The sequence below is a fragment of the Phocoena sinus genome, chromosome 2 (genome assembly GCF_008692025.1).
Source record: "Phocoena sinus isolate mPhoSin1 chromosome 2, mPhoSin1.pri, whole genome shotgun sequence".
NCBI lineage: Eukaryota > Metazoa > Chordata > Mammalia > Artiodactyla > Phocoenidae > Phocoena > Phocoena sinus.
In genome coordinates, this window is record NC_045764.1 from 15,762,364 (window position 1) to 15,782,902 (window position 20,539).

Here is a 20,539-nt window from a genome sequence, read left to right on the forward strand (position 1 = left end):
TTGAGATTTATCTTTTAAGTATTTGCTATTGTCAGATACATGTGCATTTTCTAATTGTTCTTCAAATTTGACTTCTTGAAATAAAAATCTGATTTTATAGTTATCTTTCTTAATTACTTACAGGGGGAAATGTAAGTATCCCCATGGGGGATAGTAAAATGGTGTTTGAGTGTGTTTTGATTGTTAACTTTAACACAATGAGCATTATAATGTAGTTTAGGGGGGAAATATCTAGCTCATAAAAATCCATAATTTTACAGATATTTGTGCTTAGGATAAGGCTAGAGTATATAACAGACCTTATTACTGAACCGCAGAATTACAAGAATAGCATACAGGAATATCCATAAGTGTTGCAAACTCTTTAACATAGTAACTAAATATCACTCCCTAACTGCTTGGAAAGTGGATTATTTTAATTATAGAAATCTAAAGCAAAATTTACATAGTGTCTTACACCCTGGGAAGTCCTTGCAATGCAAGTTATGCTTGAATATTTAAGAAATATCTTTATTAAGTTGTATTATTTCTTACCATAAAAATATTAAGAGAATATTTTAATGAAGCTATTAAATTTTCTATCATGCTAAGGGTCATTAATTTCTTAAGTTTTAAATTTTTTTCTCAGTTTGAGAAGATGTGGCAGCTAGCACAAAATCTACGCTTTCAACGTGAAAGCTCTTCAGCTTTTCTATGTAAAAAATCTTTACACGTCGAGCTATGTGTAGGAAGAACTTTCTGGATCTTGAGTCTGTGAGATTGGGTGCGTTATCTAGTCTGGCCGGGCAAATTCAATTTTCTTGTGTGTGTGTGTGTGTGTGTGTGTGTGTGTGTGTGTGTGAGAGTACTCAAAATTTTGCCATATATTGTTCATAAAAATGTTCACCAAACACTACACACATTTCTCACTACACACATTTGTATAATAGGATTCTCACTACACACATTTGTATAATAGGATTCCCAATGTTGGTCAAAAGCAAAACAAAAACAAACACACACATCACTGATACAAAGCCACATCTTCATATTAAACTAAGTGATAGAGAACATCCCTCACTTCTGATGATTTTGCACACTTTTTTTCTAAACTCATAAAGCATTGCATTTTTTGTACAAACAAGAATAAAAATCAAATATCAATTTCTGACAAATTAGTGTATCACTTCCCCTTGAAAACAGGGAACGTATTCTCAAAAGCTCTCTCTTTGCACCCTCTGATGGCTCAGCAGGACAGCTTTCATCCTAGTTCTGCCTGAGGAAAATATCCACACTCAGTCACCTCGTCTACATCTGACAGGAGCTAAGCCTAAGTTTTCTTTTCCGTTCTTGCCCTCTGGTTGCAGTCTCTGTCCCCAGGTTTCTTTTTAAGAGGATTAGTTAATCTCCAGCAGTACCTCAAACCAGAACTGACTCTAGGGCACTGGGTCAGAAATCCCAGATCAATTTCCTACCGGGGTTTTCTCCTTCATACCGAGCCATTCTGCAGCAGAAGAAAACATGCACTAGTGTCTCAAGCCAGCCTTCTCTCAGTGTCTGCTTCCTGACACAGTCACCTTGGGTCTGGTCTTCAGTGACCCAGGCAGTTTCTCCAGAAACTGAAAATAAACTAAAAATGCCAATTTATTAGTGTAAAATAAAAACATAACTAGAAATGTGTCTGAATACCTATGCCAGCTGGTCACCAAATTAAGGTCATCAAATTAAGGTCATCAGGAGAGGAAATCTTGAACAAAATCAAGATCAGAAGCATGTTTGGTGAATAGACAGTAGAGGGAAGGCAGTGTGGAATATTGTGAAGAGACAGTATCAGCAACGCTAACACAGTCAGTTGTCTATCAGATAGAAAGGGAGAGTGTCCTTTGGCAGAATTAAAAACTGATAAAACCTTCACCAGTGAGCAAAGCTTGTGCTAGAAGTGTAAAACATCATAATTTATTATAATTCAGCTATCTTCTATTAACTACATTTAAGTTGGTGTTTTTAAATACAGCTTAAGAGAGAAAATAGGCCTCTTGATGCCATTTAAGAGATAAGCTTGAATGAATAGTCACACTTACAGTACATCTCCAGGTATTTTTAAAATAAATTCAGACATGAAATAACTGTGACACCTAATTTAGATATCATTTAATATTTCCTAAACTTGTCTTACCATCAGAATCACCAAGGGTTTTTATTAAAAATGCAGGTTCTCAGGACTCTCCTCTGGGGCTTCTGATATAGTACATGTAAAGATTGAGAATCTGTATTTTTTTTTAAATGCTCCAGGTGGTTCTGATAATTAGGAACATTTGAGAACTACTAGTCTAATCCTAATGTTGTGTTTGAAAGGATAAAGTGGATTCCTAGAGAAATAAAATCCCTCGCTAGATAACTTAGACACTTACACACACACACACACACACACACGCCTTAGAGATAAAAAGTATTCTACCTAATAACTGAGATAAGACATAGTATACGAATGCCTCTTAAACCAGATTCTGTCTACTCAGCGCTACCAGGAGAACGTCATTACACACAGATTTGTTTCTCAAAAGGAAAAGTTTGCTGTCTTTTTCCTAAACTCTGGAGATCTTTAGTTTTATCTTGTAGCCTCCTGTATATCACCTGAAGCCTGGAGAGAAAATTATTTTCAATTTTGATACGCCCCTCTTTCTACTTCCTAAGAATCTATTCCTCTAGGTGTCTACCATCACCTCTGCTATACCTAAAAATAATACCGCATCTCACAGTGAGCTCTCAGCACTCAGGTTTATGCAGAATATAAGCCTCCTTTAACGGTAATATTTCAATGTTGAAACAAAATTAAAACCAGCACAATATGCAAGCCACTTAGTACAGACTTCATTCAAACCTGCTTCTCATCTCCAGGATTTTAAAAGGTATGCTGGGCAATGCTGCAAGTTCACGGATACAAATCAACAGTTACCCTAATGCAATGAAAACCAGTTGAGATACCATCCTCACTGCCCTGTCCTCACTGTCCTGGTTCAATGGGGCCTCTGCAGGACGTACAGACAGGCATGCACAGGACAGGGACAGCTGTCCTTGTTCTTAACTCACACCCAAGGACACAACGTTTTCAACAGGTGTTAAAGAGACCAAGACACAAAACCATTAGTCTACATTTTTTCTGGTAGGTAGATGAACTTTGCAATAATTAAGCCTCAAAGTAAATCTAAAATCTAAATATACATATAAAACAGTTTGCTTTCTGAATTGCATGTTGACATATCTGCTGGTTCTGTAGAAAATGCAAGTAAGCAACGGCCTTTAAAAACAGAAGTCATGAGCCCTGAAGCCCTCTTAATTTTGAATCCCATGGAAACCAAAGTTTCACCTCTCACTAATCTCTTAAAAATTAATTTTACATAAAATTATCTAAGTAAGCAAGGGAAGGTAAGACACCCGAGGAAGCAGTGAATAGAGGAATAAATGTAGTAAGTCATGCGTACAAACGTCATGGTGTGATGTGGTAATACAAAAATCAATATCACCTAACATCTTAAACCTTGGGTTAAAGAGACTATTCTTTAAAAACTGGACAGTTTTGGACAGTTTTAGATGAGAGAATGGAAAGTCATGCCATACAGATTATTAAAAGTGTTTCCTTTGGCGTAATTTGAGGATAGGACATTCACTTCCATATAATTCATAAGAATCTGAGAGTTAAAAATAAGGTTGCCCTGTCAAACCCTCACTTTCATGCTCTTTTGCGTCTCCTCCATCCTTGTGTGAGTGACCTCTTTTCAGCCTCTTCTATTAAGCCTCTGGAAAACATATATTTTGTTTTCACCTCATCAGAAAACCATTACTTCACATCCTAGCCTTCTGAGTCGGCAGAAGACCATTTGTATTCCAAGCTTGTTTTTAGTATGTACTCCTAAACCTAGATGATTGGGAAGACTTGATACAATTCCCAATATACCTTTCAGTTAATAATCAGTATGATCTGTCTACAGGGTAAGAGAAAAAAGGCCTGAAAGTGTTTTCTAATTATGCAGCCTTTTAAACAAACCTAAACAAATCATAATGCTTGGAAATATTCAAAAGTTATGTTCAAACTGGTAATTGGTAATGTGGCAAAACAAAAACAAAACAAAGAATCATGTCTAAGGATGACATACAATATCTAAGATCAACAACAACAATAATCCTATTTCTATTATAATATTGAAAGAATATAATGATCTTGTGGAATCCATAGCGGCACATTGTAAAGATCAGGGTTCAACAAAGTCATAAAGTTTTTTTTTCTTTAATTGGAAGCTTCATAAAAAAAAAAGTTTGTTTTCTCAATTGGAACACAGCCATACCAATTTTTTTTCTCTCAATTTTTTTTTTAAGTCTCTAAGTTGCCTTTATTCTACCATGACTCTGTTGAGTAGAGCAACCCTATGGCTCATGGTGCCTAAAATATTTACTACCTTGCTCTTGACGAGAAAAGTTTGCAAACCCCTGGTATAGATTAAAACTGTTTTGACTGTCAGAATCAATAACAATTGAATGGTCCTTTCACAGCCTTTCATTTTTTAAGTAAATAATTTAAAAATATAAAAATATCTTAAATCACTTAATCCTGAATAATTTAGGCTAAATTGTTTTGAACTTGCCTTTTTTCGAAAACTTATTTCCTTTCTATCAAAGTTAAAAAGTTGTGTGTTCAATTTAGATCCAAAACCAGAAAAAAACTGTGTTAGGAATATTTGTAGATGCTCTCAATTTTAAAAGTCTTAGATAAATTTGTGAAATGCAAAATATATTTTATGTACTCTACTCTTAGGTATAACCTTGGGTGAGCCCTTCTTTTAGGTGAAGCTTACAAAAAGGAAAGGCATAACCGTGATAAGATTTTAAAGTATTTTTGAAAATTATAGCTTAACCTGTAAAGCCAGATTTTCTATATAGTAACCTTCCATTTTATGTGCTTTTGGTGGTTTTAGAGGCAGGAGTCTAGGTTTTGGAGATATAAATAGAATATCAATGTATTTTACCTAATATAAGGTTAAATACTGAAAGGACATATGTTGAGACGTTAACTCAGGAAGAAAGAATGAGGGGCAGAGTGAGACATGGAAGGAAGCAAGGCTGCTTATAAGGATGACTTATCAACTTGGCTATCACTGTGATGCAACCTAATGGGCCTTTTGAGGAGCTCTATGGAATAGTCTAAGAACCATCAATCTCGGAGGAGGGAAGGGCTTCATCCCCTCCTGGTCATGGGTGAGCCCCCAGGGCATGCCCTTCCCCACACTTCGGGGCTGCACCTGCAGGAATACCCCACCTCTTAAGTGACAGAAGCCCGTGGGTTGTGGGCAGGTCCAGGCAAGTGTAGTCCTATCACACCTGCACCAAGTGGTCCAAGCCCGAGGTGGAAGCCTGCACAGAACTGTTACAGCAGAAGCTAAAATAAAAGGTGGGGCTGAGAGAGTGAGAAGTGGTGCCCAGGTGTCCTTAAGTGGGAACTGGGAAATTTTTTCCTTTGTATTATAAGAGATGCAGATGTGCATCTTTCAAGAATATCTCCATACATTAAGTACTATTTAAGTACAATGATGAGTCACCTAATTCTGCTATCTGCTCTTTGGTTTTCCCACTTTAAACACCCTCCCTGGATGAATCAATCCTCTATTTTCAACCACTACTGATATGTTGATTATCCCAAACCTCCCTTCACTCCATACTTCCCTAAACTTCAGACTGTTTTTCTTTTTCCCCCAACCACTGGCTGAGCCTTTCTACTTTGACGTCCCTCAAAGTTTTACAATGTCTTTAAACAACTCATCTTTCTCCCTAAAGCTCCCTCTCTTTCACCCTCTGTTCTATATTTCAACAGATGACTCTTACTGTCGTTCCCACCAGAATCATGAATTACTTCTGATTACTCCCCATCATTCACACGACACATGCAAGGCTCAGTGGCATTATTTTCTAAATATTTCTTGAATCCTTTTCATTCCATCTGTACTAGCTTATATTCCTAGCTTAGGCCCCGGTTGTCTCCTACCTACACTAAACTATATATATATATATATATATATATATATATATATATATATATTTTTTTTTTTTTATTATCAGTTTTTTAATGGTAAGCCCTACTTCAAACATGTTCTTCAAACATCACTAACAGAGTGATGTATCGAGAAGTCACTTAGGATTGTTTCACTCAACTGATTAAAACCTCAGTGGTGCCCATCAGCTCTAGGTCAATGTACCCATTCGTGACCATGACAAATGAGTCATTCCCTGACCTGGCTTCTGTCTACCTTTCTCTGTCTCAAACTCTATGCACCATGAATTACAGATCAGCACAGCGGTTCTTCACTGCAGCACGCTGCTTCTCGTCTGTGTGTATCTGCATAGGTTCCTGTGACTCCTTACTCCTGACGCCCAGCCCCAACATGGGCTATTGCCTATAGACACTGTAAGACCTAAGTCATACAACACCTTCCTGGATATCACCATACCCAGGTCAGATGTCACTCTTTTAAAAAAAATCATTTTTATTGTAATTATTTGCTTGAGTTTCTCACTTTGTCCCCTTTAGAATGTATGCTCCATGAGGACAATGACCATCTACTATTTGTGTCTGTATCGACACCAAGTGGCACAGGGCCTAGGGCAATGGAGGGCCTAATATCAGTGAACAAATGATAAATCAACAGACATGAACGAGCACTTTAAAAAAAAAAAGTTAAATTTTACAGAAGGAGATTATGCTCGAAAGTTCATTCTGCTGCTTATGTTCCATTTCTATCAGGAAATTATTTCATCATTTACTTTCAGTATATAATAAAAAGAGAGAGAGGAACGAATGGCCATCTCTAAAATATACAATAGTAGAGCTGTTGCTATCAGTAGAATTTGAATTATCTGAAAGTAAAAACATAAACTATGATCTTAAATGCGCTTCAGGGGCTCAAAAATAATTGAAATTCATGGTAGCTTAATAAAAGTTTAGGAAAGCTTTTTTAATATATGATAAAACTAAATTTTAGTTTCTTAAGAAGGATTTTTGTGACTCTCATAACATGCAAGAAGAATTGTAGAGTTCGGTCAATTGTGAAAAAGTGGAATTTATAGAATTTTATAATTAGAAACAACTTATAGATTATTTCATTATTCTGATGAGAAATTAGGTAATTAGAAGATTAAGTAACATCCATAAAGTCACTAGGTCCCTTAATGGAAAATTTCATCTTTAGAATCCAGGTATTTTAATTCCTGGTTTGAGGTTATTTCCATTTAAACACATTGTTTCCCCAGTATTTTTAAAAATTAAATTTGGGAAATTATATTTGTCTTACACGTACAGCAAAATATATCAAACTCAGCATAACAGCATAACTAATATGTATATCTATTAAAAACAAAATGAGAAAATTCCATATAAAAACCATCTTAAAATAATTGAACATAACTAATCGGGTAATCTAACAGGAAAAGCTCTAACAAAGGTATTTTTATCCCTGAAAAGGGAACAAATTGAAAAAAATAAGATAAATTCTTTGTAAACATGATGGAATATAAGCTAATTCATTTTAATCCAAAGCTTCAATTTGAAGCAAATTGACTTTCATAATGTTATTCTCATTTTTCGTTACAATCTCGTTTTTCATTACATTAGACTATGCTTCATATTAACTATAATCAATTTTTCATCCTAACACGTGATGAAAATACAAAGGGTCACCATGCTGGAAATAAGTAGGAAGAATATTTGAATGCAATTTCTAGAGAGAGAATCAGCTGAGAGGCATTAGCTGCCCGCAGTCCCAGCAGCTAGGGGAGGAGTGCTGCGGTCCTGAGGGAGATTTGGATCATGGACAACGGTGTCCGCAACAAACTATTCATGAGAAACTTTGTGTGGACAGAGCTAATTCATGGCCAGTGAATCAAAACTACATCATCTATTCTGTTCGGTGACAGATACTGAAAAGTTAAATTAAAATCTATGTATTAACACTCAAAGTCTGTTTGAACATTTGCCTTTTGCTACATTTTGCTTTTGTTTTCTTTTGTTTAGGAACCTCTAGAGAGCAATCATTATTAATATAACATGGAGGTGTACGGAGTTAGGGAAAAAGAGAAGCTAATTCTCTCCCCCTTCCCAGGACTCTGATCAAGATGCTCAGCATCCTACACCTTGGCGGCATCCACAGATGCCACCACCTTTGGACTGAATACAGGCAGACCTTCTGTCAGTGGGCAGTAGCAGTCCTGGGAGTATGTCAGGAGATTTTGTGAATAGTGACTATAAAGGTTGGATCTGTTACAGAGTATTGAGTAGGGTTCCCTATGCTATACAGTAGGTCCTTATTAGTAATGGCCTATATAGGAAAAGAATTTTAAAAAGAGTGGATATATGTATATGTGTAATAGATTCACATTGCTGTACACCTGAAACTAACACAACACTGTACATCAACTATACCCCAATAAAAATTTAAAAAATAAATAATAACAATGTTTAATAATATAAAGTTAAAATAGTATTAATATTATTAAATATGCATAGTATTATTAATAGTAGATATCAAGCTCAATTTCCTGATCCTAACCTTAACGTAAATGCTTAAACTTTTCTGTACAGTTAACAACTATTTAATGAAAATTAATTAATTTATGCATGAACAATTTTATTCTACAGGACACCATCATCTTGAGAATATCATGCCAGTACTTTTTTGAAAATTATCAGAATTATTTACATTTTATCCTTCTTATTTCAGTACTATTTTTACCTTGACTTTCTATCATTATATTACAAGATAAGAGACAGAACAGGTAGTCTGTGCTGGCTACCAGGAGGGGAGAAATGCCTTTATTTATTTAGAAGAATTAGGCACAAAGATAGAAGAAAAGGCTTTTATCTCCTCAACCATTTAGAAAGGAGAAAAAGATCATATAATGTTATTCTAGTTCAGTGACACACTTCAGTTTTTATTTTTAAACTTAATAACTCATATTTATTATTATTACATTAAAGCTGTTGTTGTTGCTAACATTTGAGTAATTACCATATGCCTAGCTCTTTTCTAAGTGTCTTATATATGTATATATGAATATATGTAATCTTCAAAAAAACTATACAAGGTAGTACTAATATTATACCTGATTACAGGTGAAGACCCTGTGGCACAGAGAGGTTACATAGTTTTCCTAAGGCTACACAGCTAATAAATGACAGAGCCAGGATTTGAACTTAAGCAATTTTACTCTAAAGTCCATATTACATCTTCTTCAATAGCCTGAATTCACTTTATAACAGAGTAAAAGTTAAATTTATTGTACCAAAAATACCACTTAAATCTGAGCTACTGAAAACGCAAACTAAAATTAACTCATTTTACACCAAATGGTAGTTCCAAGTCAATGTAAAGTTCTCCAGCACCGCATAAATTGTGGCAGCAGTATAGCACTATAATTTGCAATGTAAGAATAACACTAGGAATTGTAGTTCCAAATGCATAAAGTTGACTTAGATAGAATGACACGTAATACACCTACCTCGATCATTAGCAGTTATCTGAGCAAAGATAATGCCAAGAGTTATAGAGGAAGCTGCCACTACCTATGAGAGCAGAGAAGCCAAGAAAGTAGCAAAAATAAATCTTAAAATGTAACCAAAGCAAAGATCTGAAAGTCAGGGACAACGACATAGGAGGGGCAATAGAGTCCTGGAGGTCAAAACAAGTAGTTACACAACGTATTTGATAAAGAAAAATACAGCCTTATCCTAAGATAGAGCCTGGGTGCCCCCTAGCTTTTTGGACACTTCCTAGTATATTTTAATTGCTTTTGACTGTGTTATAATTAAGATGAAGTTACAGCCAGGAACACAGTGGGCAAAGGACTGCTCTGTACTGATTGAAGCAATAAACGGGGCCCTGCAGTTAAAAGGATGATCATAGTTATGATACATACAAATGAAAACCATAGTAATCCTGCTAATAATAGAAAATATATTTATATGCATTTGCCCGTATCCGTATGTGCACAGAGACACAGAAGTATGCAAATAGCCTATACCTGATAAGGATGTATTTATATACAAGGACACATGTTCCAGATTTTCCAGAATAGTCCTCATTTCAAATATCATAGTCTCTACAAACCTCTCAAATGTCCCGAAAATTTCAAAGTTTCCAAATGCAAATAAAATTTCCATAGACAGCAACTCACAGAGAAACTGGGAAGAAAAAAGTCCTTTGTCAGATATTCAGCGTAAAGGCTTTAGGAACTTCACAGAATTCCCCAATAGATCGTAAGTTTGGGATTATGGGGACTGACTTCTATTTTTCACCATTTTTACAATTTTTCTCCATCTTCGTTCTCCACCCTTAATCCTCCTGGAGACTGGTTCAGGGATCAGTAAACATCTTTAACCTTAAACGTTTTTAAGAATTACATTTATTCATGTTTTTTTTTCTCCCCTTGGCAGAAGGCTTTATATCATAAAATGTAAAGAAGACCTTCTGCACAAGTGCAAAATGGGCCTAATCATTATTAAGTTCAATAAAAAGTTCAAGATGGTAACAATGAAATATTGTGTTTCCAACACAAATAATGACATGACAAAGCAAACCAGAATGGGTGTTTGGGTATAAAAAAAAAAAAAAAAAAGTTACTTGAAAGATGATTTCTTGAATTCTATTTCAAGAAATTAGCTTTCAAAAGTTTACAATCAGGGCTTCCCTGGTGGCGCAGTGGTTGGGAGTCCGCCTGCCGATGCAGAGGACGCGGGTTCATACCCCGGTCCTGGAGGATCCTACATGCCGCGGAGCGGCTGAGCCCGTGAGCCATGGCCACTGGGCCTGCGCGTCCGGAGCCTGTGCTCTGCAGCGGGAGAGGCCGCAGCAGTGAGAGGCCCGCGTAATGCAAAAAAAAATAAAAAATAAAAAGTTTACAATCAGATTTCAGTTTGGCCATAGTTGACAACGCTGCTTTGAAAATAATCTCCGTACACGTCCTAGAGCAGTTCGAAACGGCAGGCCTGATAAAAGAGGGGGTAATTTTGCGAAGACCAAGAACACTGAGTTTCTTTTCAGACACCGAAATTCTGGGCAGCACTAGAATAAAGGAACACTTTACTAAAAATTTTAATATAAAAATTTGGATTGAACCAAAATCATCAATCTGACATGTTTAAGAAGGAAGAAGGCATTGCGTCCCTAATCTGTTGTGAGCTGATACATTCTATAAACAATTCTGGAAGGAGGCTGCACTTAGAGCATAAATTGGTATATATCGCTTTGCTCTCACAGATACCGACACAATATTTTCTGCTGAATGCGAAAAAGTTTAAAGGCATAAATCAAGGTAAAGCAATCACCTGACAAAGAACTACAAAGAGGTCCCATACCTTTTTCTTGGCCAGCCCTGACACATTGATTTTTTACTGAAGATAAAAGCCAAAATCATGCGTCATTAATATAAGTAAGCAAAACTATTTGGTTCAATATGTTGTACTGTTAAAAAAAAATCAAAAAAAGAAACAGTTGCAAAGAAAAGGCAATTTTGAAATGTTACACATGATTAAAATAAGTTTGTTATCAGCAGAGAAAAACACGTTTGAAAGACATTTCATAGAGTTTATTCCTAGAGGGTGAACGACACATCAGAGGGGAATAAACTATTGCTTTTGTTTATCCAGATTAATACACAGACACTGTCTGAATAAGAAGACACATATCCAGTATGCTACCTAGAGAATAGTTTTTAGCAAAATAATTCTGCCCTGATAATCGAATGCACTTTTCCTCATATTGCAGCTTCACACTAGTTTAAAACTTTCTCGAAAAGAGACCAGCACGGCAGCTGTTAGCATAGCCAGCACTTTTGCGCAAATTCCAAAATGGCAAATAAACCTCACAACTGAGATTTCAACCCCATTCAGAGCCCCTCATCCGTACAGCCTCGCTATGGCAAAATTTGCAAAATCAGACACGGCAACACCCTCCCTCCACACACACACACACGCACACACACACTGCATCTATGTTTTCTCACTCCATTTTACTGCTCTAGCCAGAAGGGAGGGTGAAAGGATTTGGAATTGGAAGTACGCATGAGTAGAAAGGACCCAAATGGATCATAATATGCAACACCAGGGACAAAAAGAAACCAAACCAGAGACAAAAACAAACCAAAGCATAGTTACACGAAGTTTCAAATAGGCCATAGACTGAAAAGGGGTAAGACACACTGGAATTAAAACATTCATAATTACTATTTTTCTCTTTTTTTTTTTCTTTTACCAACCGATCAGCAATTTTAAAAAGTTAAACCCAACAACCCAAGTCTGTCTTTCTCTTTCTCTGTTTCTTTTCAGCATGGATTATATAAATATTTTGGATACTACTATAGCATGTATTAATTTCTATCACTTTCTAAATGACCCATAATATATATTAATAATATATATAAAGTATATTTCCAATGTTTAATGACCCATATTAATATTCTACTGTAATTCTGGAGGGTCAAAAATATTAGATGCCATTTAGTATTACGTAAGTCATAATGAGTAGGATTTAAATAATTGATTTATTAAGAAATTAGACTTGCTTTCTGAACCTTGCATTCTTGTAATACTCCTTACCTAAAGTTTTCTTCCCTTCTCTACTCACACATTCTTCACACCAGAAACCAAGCTCATCACTTTGGATCAGGATGTGCTGAAGAGCTGACACACAAGCTATGGTTATGTTTGCATTCAGTGGAAGAACATAGCCCATGAGAAACTTAAGATTGTAAAATAAGATTTAGTATGCTGTTCAGTAAGCAACAGATCTATGAGTGTTGCTTCCACAGGCTTCAAGCCAGCAGATTCTATTCAAAACCTTTCAATGCAAATTCTAGCAAACTCTACACACTTGGAAGAAAAATGTTACATGAGGCTGCATAAATAATTTATACTTTTAGCATTTCTGTATATAATTTCCCCCAAAGTGGGATCAACTTAACATTATTAAATATGGTCCTATTTTATTTGCAACATAACTTATGAAACATTTTCCCTAGAAGTACTGAAAAATGATGCATCACCTAGGATTTAAAGGTATATCCCACATATGAAAAAGTAAATTATAATTATGAATAAGATTTCTAAAATCTTTTCACAAAATCCATCAGGGAAAAATCTCTTTATTACTGAAAGATGTTACCAGGACACTACACAATTCTTTCAGATTTAGTCAGAAAGTTCTGTGACATTAAGAGGTCTGGCCAAAGAATATTTTCTTTGAAAGCCCATGTCCTCTCCTCCTGAGGGCCTACCTCATACACAAAGATATACTTCAGAAAACGAGGTCATGTCAGGAAAAAGTAAGCAGAAGCTTGTAAATACTGGTTCCTGTGGTGCCAAAGAATTAGTAAGTTGCATTAAACAAGGTTTTTTGCAGTACTTATCAGTGACTGCTGCTGACACTGAATCCATGCCAAGAAACTCAATCCTCCAAGAGAAAAACAAAAGGGAGACAGATTTCAATTCTGAATAAGAAAATATTTTCTGTCAGTGTGTCCAAAGATAGGATGGAAAAACCCCGTGAAGTAATAAATTCTTAATACTGGAGGTTCAAGAGTACAACTCGGTCAAATACTCATTGAGAAAGGTGCTTGAGCTGATTTTATTGTTAAATAATTCAAAATGGAGTATTTTATGATTCTGATATGGTACACCACCAATAAAGGCTGCTGAAAACATCAGATAATAGGTATTTGTGTGAGACAGTTACTTCTCATTATGTACCTAGACCCTCATTTAAGTGTAAGTAAAATGTGATGTGTAGGTGAGAGCAGAAATGATGAAGAATCTCATTGTGTTCCCTTTGTTAGAAATTGTCCTTTCAGTGGGGCAGGAGTATGATCAGTATCATAAGAGTTGAAACCTCTTTAGAAGCTATCATTTGAGTTTTCTTCAAAATAGTTGTAATAAAGTGTCCCTTCTTTCTCAGTTTCGTTCAGCAACCTCTACAACTGAGCATGGCTCAAATATTTTTCCTTGCTGACATGCGAATATGACCCTGCAAATAGGGTGCTCTATTAACAAGTTCTGATGTATTGATTTTTCATGGAAATTTCCTGATGATGGTATAAACTCAGAAAAAAGAGAGATGTCTCCTATCCAAAATGCATGCTGGGGAAATGAATTAGCAGGAAGTTCTAAGAAATTCTAAATAATGTTTTAAAAAACTGAAGGAAGTCTTTTTTTTTTTAATTGAAGTATAGCTGATTTGCAATGTTGTGTTAGTTTCAGGTGTACAGCAAAGTAATTCAGTTATACATATAAATGTGTATATATGTATTCTTTTCTAGATTCTTTTCCCTGATAGGTTATTATAAAATATTGGGTATAGTTTCCTGTGCTATACAGTAGGTCCTTGTTAGTTATCTATTTTATATATAGTAGTATGCATATGTTAATCCCAATTCCTAATTTACCCCCCCTTTCCCCTTTGGTAACCATAAGTTTGTCTTCTACGTCTGTGGGTCTATTTCTGTTTTGTATATAAGTTCATTTGTATCTTCTTTTTTTAGATACCACATATAAGCAGTATCATATATTTGTCTCCCTCTGGCTTACTTCACTTAGTATGATAACTTCTAGGTCCATCCATGTTGCTGCAAATAGCATTATTTCATTCTTTTTTATGGCTAATATTCCATTTTATATATATATATATATATATCTCCCATCTTCTTTATTCACTCATCTGTCGATGGACATTTAGGTAGCTTCCATGCCATTATTCTCCTACATAAGGCTATTACAGCATAATTTTTTTTTCTGTATTATGAAAATCTGGAAGTGTCCTCTAAAATATATTTAGGAAACACGTAGGGAAAATAGGTACAATTTCACAACATTCATATATTTTGAAAATTAGCCTTTTGGAATCAATCTATCATTCTCCATGGCATATAAATAAACACATTTTTCAGACCACCAGGGTAGCATTTGGAGAGTCAAAATTATTAGTTTACTAAACTGTGATCTTATTGGAAAAACAGTTTACTCAAGGAATCACTGGAATTATTAATCTTTGAGTTGTTACATATTGAATTTGAAAATCAAAACATTCAAGATAATATATTTTTCAGGTTTCCCAGTACCATTTACTAAAGAGAGGCTATCCTTTCCCCATGTATTCTTGGAACCCTTAAAAAAGATTAGTTGACTATATGTTTGGGTCCACTTCTAGGTTCTCTATTCTGGGTTCTCTATGTGTATGTTTTTATGCCAGAAACAAAATGTTTTGAATATAAGTACTGTGTACTACAGTTTCAAATCAGGAACAGTGATGACTCCAGCTTTGTTCTTCTTTCTGAAGATTGCTTTGACTATTCAGGGTCTTTTGGGATTCTGCACAAATTTTAGGATTGTTTTCCTAATTCCATAAAAAATGAATGTCAAGAGAGATTGCACTGAATCTATAGATCCCTTTGGGTAGTATGAATACTTTAACAATATTAATGCTTCCAAATCATGAAAATAGGACATCTATCAATTTACTAGTCTTATAAATTCTTTCAATAATGTCTTATAGTTCTCAGTGTACAGATCTTTCACCTCTTTGGTTAAATTTATTCCTAAATATTTTATTCTTTTTGGTGATATTGTAAATGGGATTATTTTCTTAATTTTGTTTTCAGATCATTCACTGTTTGCATAGAAGTGAAACTAATTTTTGTATGTTGATTTACTACCATACAACTATATTAAATTCATCGATTAGTTCTAAAAGTTCTTTGGTGGAGTGTTTAGAGGTTTCTATATAAAAGATCATGTCATCTGCAAACACAGACAGGTTTACTACTTCCTTCCTGATTTGGATGCATTCTATTTATTTTTATTGCCTAATTGCTCTGGCTAGGACTTCCAGTACTACCTTGGATAGAAATGGTGAGAGTGAGCCTCTCATTGTCTTGTTTCTGATTTTAGAAGAAAAGCTTTCAGCTTTTCATGACTGAGTTAATGTTGTCTGTGGACCTACCATATTTATTATGTTGAAGTATATTCCTTCTGTACCTAATTTGTTGAGATACTTTTAATAAGAAAAAAATTGCTGAATTTTGTCAAATGCTCTACCAGCAAGTATTGAGATGACTGTATAACTTTTAGTCTTCATTTTGTTAATGTGAGACAACTTCGAGCAGCTTAATTTATGCGTAATTGATGTTTCTAAAGAAGAGGAGAGAGAGCAGGAGAAAGTTCTGGGGACTCTGAGTTAGTTAAAGCTTTCTTAGATACAACCCAAAAGCTTGATACATAGGATAACATACTGGTAAGTTGGACTTCACCAAAATTCAAAAGAATATGCTTTTCAAAAAAATCTCTTAAAAGAATGAAAGGACAAGCTACAAACTAGGAGGAAGTACTTGTAATTCATATATAACCGATAAAAGGTTTGCATCCTGAAAATATTTTAAAAGCTCACAAGTCAATAATAAGAAAACAAAAAAACCCAATTTAAAAAGAGGGCAAAAGATTTGAACAGACAATTGAAACTAGACATTTGCTTGGCAAATAAGCACATAAAAATACGTTCAACATAATTAATGCTTAGGTCAATGCAATCAATACCCCAATGAGATAATCACTCTACACTTGGAATGGTTAAAATTAAGAAGACTGATAATAACAAGTATTAACTAGGATGTGGAGGAACTGGAACTCTCATATTTTGCTGGGAATCAAAAATGGTATACTCTGCTGTGACCACCTAGAGGGGTGGGATAGGAAGGGTGGGAGGGAGGGAGACGCAAGAGGGAAGAGTTATGGAGACATATGTATATGTATAACTGATTCACTTCATTATAAAGCAGAAACTAACACACCATTGTAAAGCAATTATACTCTAATAAAAATGTTTAAAAAAATGGTATACTTTGAAAAACAGAGGAAGAGTTTCTTAAAAAGTTAAACATACTCCTTATATATGATCCAGCCATTCCACTCCTGGGTATTTACCCAAGAGAAATGAAAGCAGATGTTCATATAAATACTTACATACAAATATTCACAGCAGATTTATTTATAATAGCCCAAACTACAAGCAACCCATATTCTGATCAATAGGTAAATGGAGACGCTGTGCTGTATCCATATAATGGAATACTATTCAGCAAAAGAAAATGAGGTATTGATATATTCTGTAATAGGAATGAATCTCAAAACAATTACACTGAATGAAATACATCAGAAAAAAAGTACATACTGTACTATTTCACTTATAATATAAAAGTTTGGGGAGTGTACGTTGAGGTATACTGAGAGGAAGTTCAGTGGTTATCAGGGATGGAAGTGAGGGCCAGAAATGGTATTACGAAGGGATATCAGGAAAGTTTTAGAAATGCAGTCCATTTACGTTTGGATTATCTTGATTGTGGTGATGGTTTCAAAACTTTCAATATGTATAGTTTATAACATATCAATTATATCTCAATAAAGCTCACAATAAAAATTATAAGTTTGACCTGAAGTTTTATATGCAATGACTTGCTGGCCATGCCACACATGAAAGCAGTGGCTGTTATTTCCATTGACAATAATAAGCCAAATAGTTCCTATACCTGCATGTACAATCTGGTCCTATCCTATGTATTTCGTTTTAAATGAATGATCCTGAAAATTCTTTGAATTTTTCTTTTAAACAAATATTTAACGAGTACCTGTTATCTGCTGGGCATGATACCAGGTAATTTCACCTGCAGTATCACAGTTAATGAAAATGCTGGTTGTTGCTGCCCTTGCTCACTGGAACAGAAGCTATGTATATCCATTAACCAATGAACAAACACATCCTGTTGCTTAAATTGGACCCAGTCCTTAACTATCTTAAACAAATCATCTGCACAGCATGCAGAATCTCTGATTTCATCTTTTCATACCTAACATTAAAAAAAAAAAAAAAGAACCCTTGGGGGCTTCCCCAGTGGCGCAGTGGTTGAGAGTCCACCTGCCGATGCAGGGGCCGCGGGTTCGTGCCCCGGTCCGGAAAGATCCCACATGCCACGGAGCGGCTGTGCCCGTGAGCCATGGCCACTGAGCCTGTGCTCCGCAATGGGAGAGGCCACAACAGTGAGAGGCCCGCGTACCGTTTAAAAAAAAAAAAAAAGAACTCTTGGATGAAATCAAATAGAGCATTCTGTGTAAGCCAGGATGGGTTTCAAACCTCAATATTTATGTTTTAGATTCAAAACCAAAGGATTCCTTGGTTAGTTCCATGGTCAACTGACTCTGAAGCTGTTCCCGTGTCAAGCTGATTTTCTTCTGGAAACCAATGCTTGACTAAATATCATAAGTAGAGTTTATCCATTAAATACTAGTTAAGCCCAAATTACAATTGACCTGATTAGACTAAGAATTAACTCGAAGTGGATAAGCCATTATTAAATAAAAGTCAAAGATCCCTCTTCAGTTTCATTTCACACGATTACATGCATCTTACCATTGTGGCTGAACTGCAAGATATCACTCTGCACATGGCAGGTTAGTTCTCATGATTTCCGCTTATGTCTATCTGGACAAATCACCAATCCCAATGTGTTCTCCACTGAGCACGTACAATGTACATCTATGATGGCACTGATGTACCAGCTGGCCTGGAGCTAAGTTCTTGGCTACAAAACTGTTAACTCGAGACATTCAGATAAAGACAGTGCTTTCAATTAGGGTAATGCAAAAAAAAAAAAAGTTTAGGGCTTCCCTGGTGGCGCAGTGGTTGAGAGTCCGCCTGCCGATGCAGGGGACACGGGTTCGTTCCCCGGTCCGGGAAGATCCCACATGCCGCGGAGCGGCTGGGCCCGTGAGCCATGGCCGCTGAGCCTGCGCGTCCAGAGCCTGTGCTCTGCAACGGGAGAGGCCACAACAGTGAGAGGCCCGCGTAAAGAAAAAAAAAAAAAAAAAAAAAAAAGTTTAGCCAGTAAAAGTAAGAAGTTTCTTCCAATATATCATATGTAGATCTATTTGGCCAAAAGGAGAAAACAATATTCAACGCTCCTACATGTTACAGGCTGTATGATATATTGGAAGCAGAAAGAACATGAATTAACTAGACACTTGTGGGTTCTCATCCAAGTCCTTGTTTTCCTGCTTACCATGTATTTGGCCAGGGATAAACAACATCCTTTATATCTATAAAATTGGCAAAAAGGAACTCTGACTTACCCACTTCAAGGAATTGCTGAATCAAATAGATAATATATGCAAAAGTCCTTCACAAAACTGTAAAAGCCACATAAGCATTTGAACTTTCTATTGCAAGTCTGACTTTCAGTAGAAGGTAGGTAAGATTTAGAGTAAAGAATATTCCACCAGGAGTATGAAACCTAGATTCAGACTCTGGTTCTGCCCCAGAATAGCTTTTCCAACAAAGCCTGCACTCTTCCTGGATGTTTTTTGCTTACCTACGAAAATGTGAAAAAGTCAAATGATAGATTCAAAATAACAAATTTGAGAGTCTGAACTTTTTGCAGAAGACAAAAGATTGTGTGAAACTCTTTTCCTCCAAGTTTTTCATTTCAGCACAATTACTTAAAACTGGAGGAACCTGCAGCTGTGTCCAATGCCACGTGTCCAGTTTTAGAGATTTTAATCACACATTATTGTGGGTAGTCAAGGAGGAAAGCAACCTAACGAGCTTTGGTACACTCTTAATTACATGACGAATGTGTGTCAAAGTAACTGATCAAATTTCACTTACTTTTAACTCAAGAATATAGTGATCTTTCATATTCCTTAGACATCCTGACTCATTTCCAATACAGCTTGTGAAGCCCATTATGCATACCTGAAAAGGCCTCCTGCTGAAAATGTTGAGGCGTTTCCTTATCCAAATGTTGCCTTGATTCCCAAATAGCTGCCATAGCAGCTGTCCCCTTGTGTTGTTCCAGATTCGCTGGTAGATGGCCAGCTTGTAAATGTGCTTTCCAAACATGTGGTAATAAAAGCGGAAGGTGCAGCCCACTACATCAGTGGCATTAACGATCGGGCTGAGTAAAGCAGCTCGGTGTTGGAAAACCCGTGGTTCAGAAGATTCTATGTAGAGATAGTGTCCTTTAGCTGTGCCCAAAGTATTATCCTTCATCGGCCCTGTATTAAGTGTTGACGTTGGACCCTGGTTCCAGGTCCAATCAAAATCATCTTCTGTATCTTGTTCCCAGTTACAAATTCCATTTTCAAAGTCACATTGAAGTTCAGGTACTGAAATTGGCATGAAATAAAATCAAAAGATAATCAAGGACAAAAATAACTATGAATGGGAATACTATCAATAGTTGATACTTTGTTCCTGCCAAGGTAAACCACTTTAATTTTTTTAATGCAACATAAAAGCAAAATGTTTAAAAGAATAACTAAATCCTAGGTAATACATCAAATAATAATATTTTATAGCCAGAAGGTGGAATTACTTTGGCCATTATTTCCCAAATGCCTTTTCTACCCGTCCCTTGCCCACTGTTATTACCATAACTCTATGCAAATGATCACTACCCCATGGCTGGCTTGCTGCAACAAACTTCT

At 35.8% G+C, this 20,539-nt stretch overlaps 1 protein-coding gene across 1 annotated transcript in view; it reads right to left on the reverse strand.

The window, feature by feature from the left end:
* MALRD1 (MAM and LDL receptor class A domain containing 1) overlaps positions 1-20,539 on the reverse strand; it is a 592,374-nt gene that overhangs the window by 421,689 nt on the left and 150,146 nt on the right. The window contains 1 exon segment of the mRNA XM_032621667.1: positions 19,806-20,218. Within this exon segment, the coding sequence (XP_032477558.1) occupies positions 19,806-20,218 (413 nt within the window).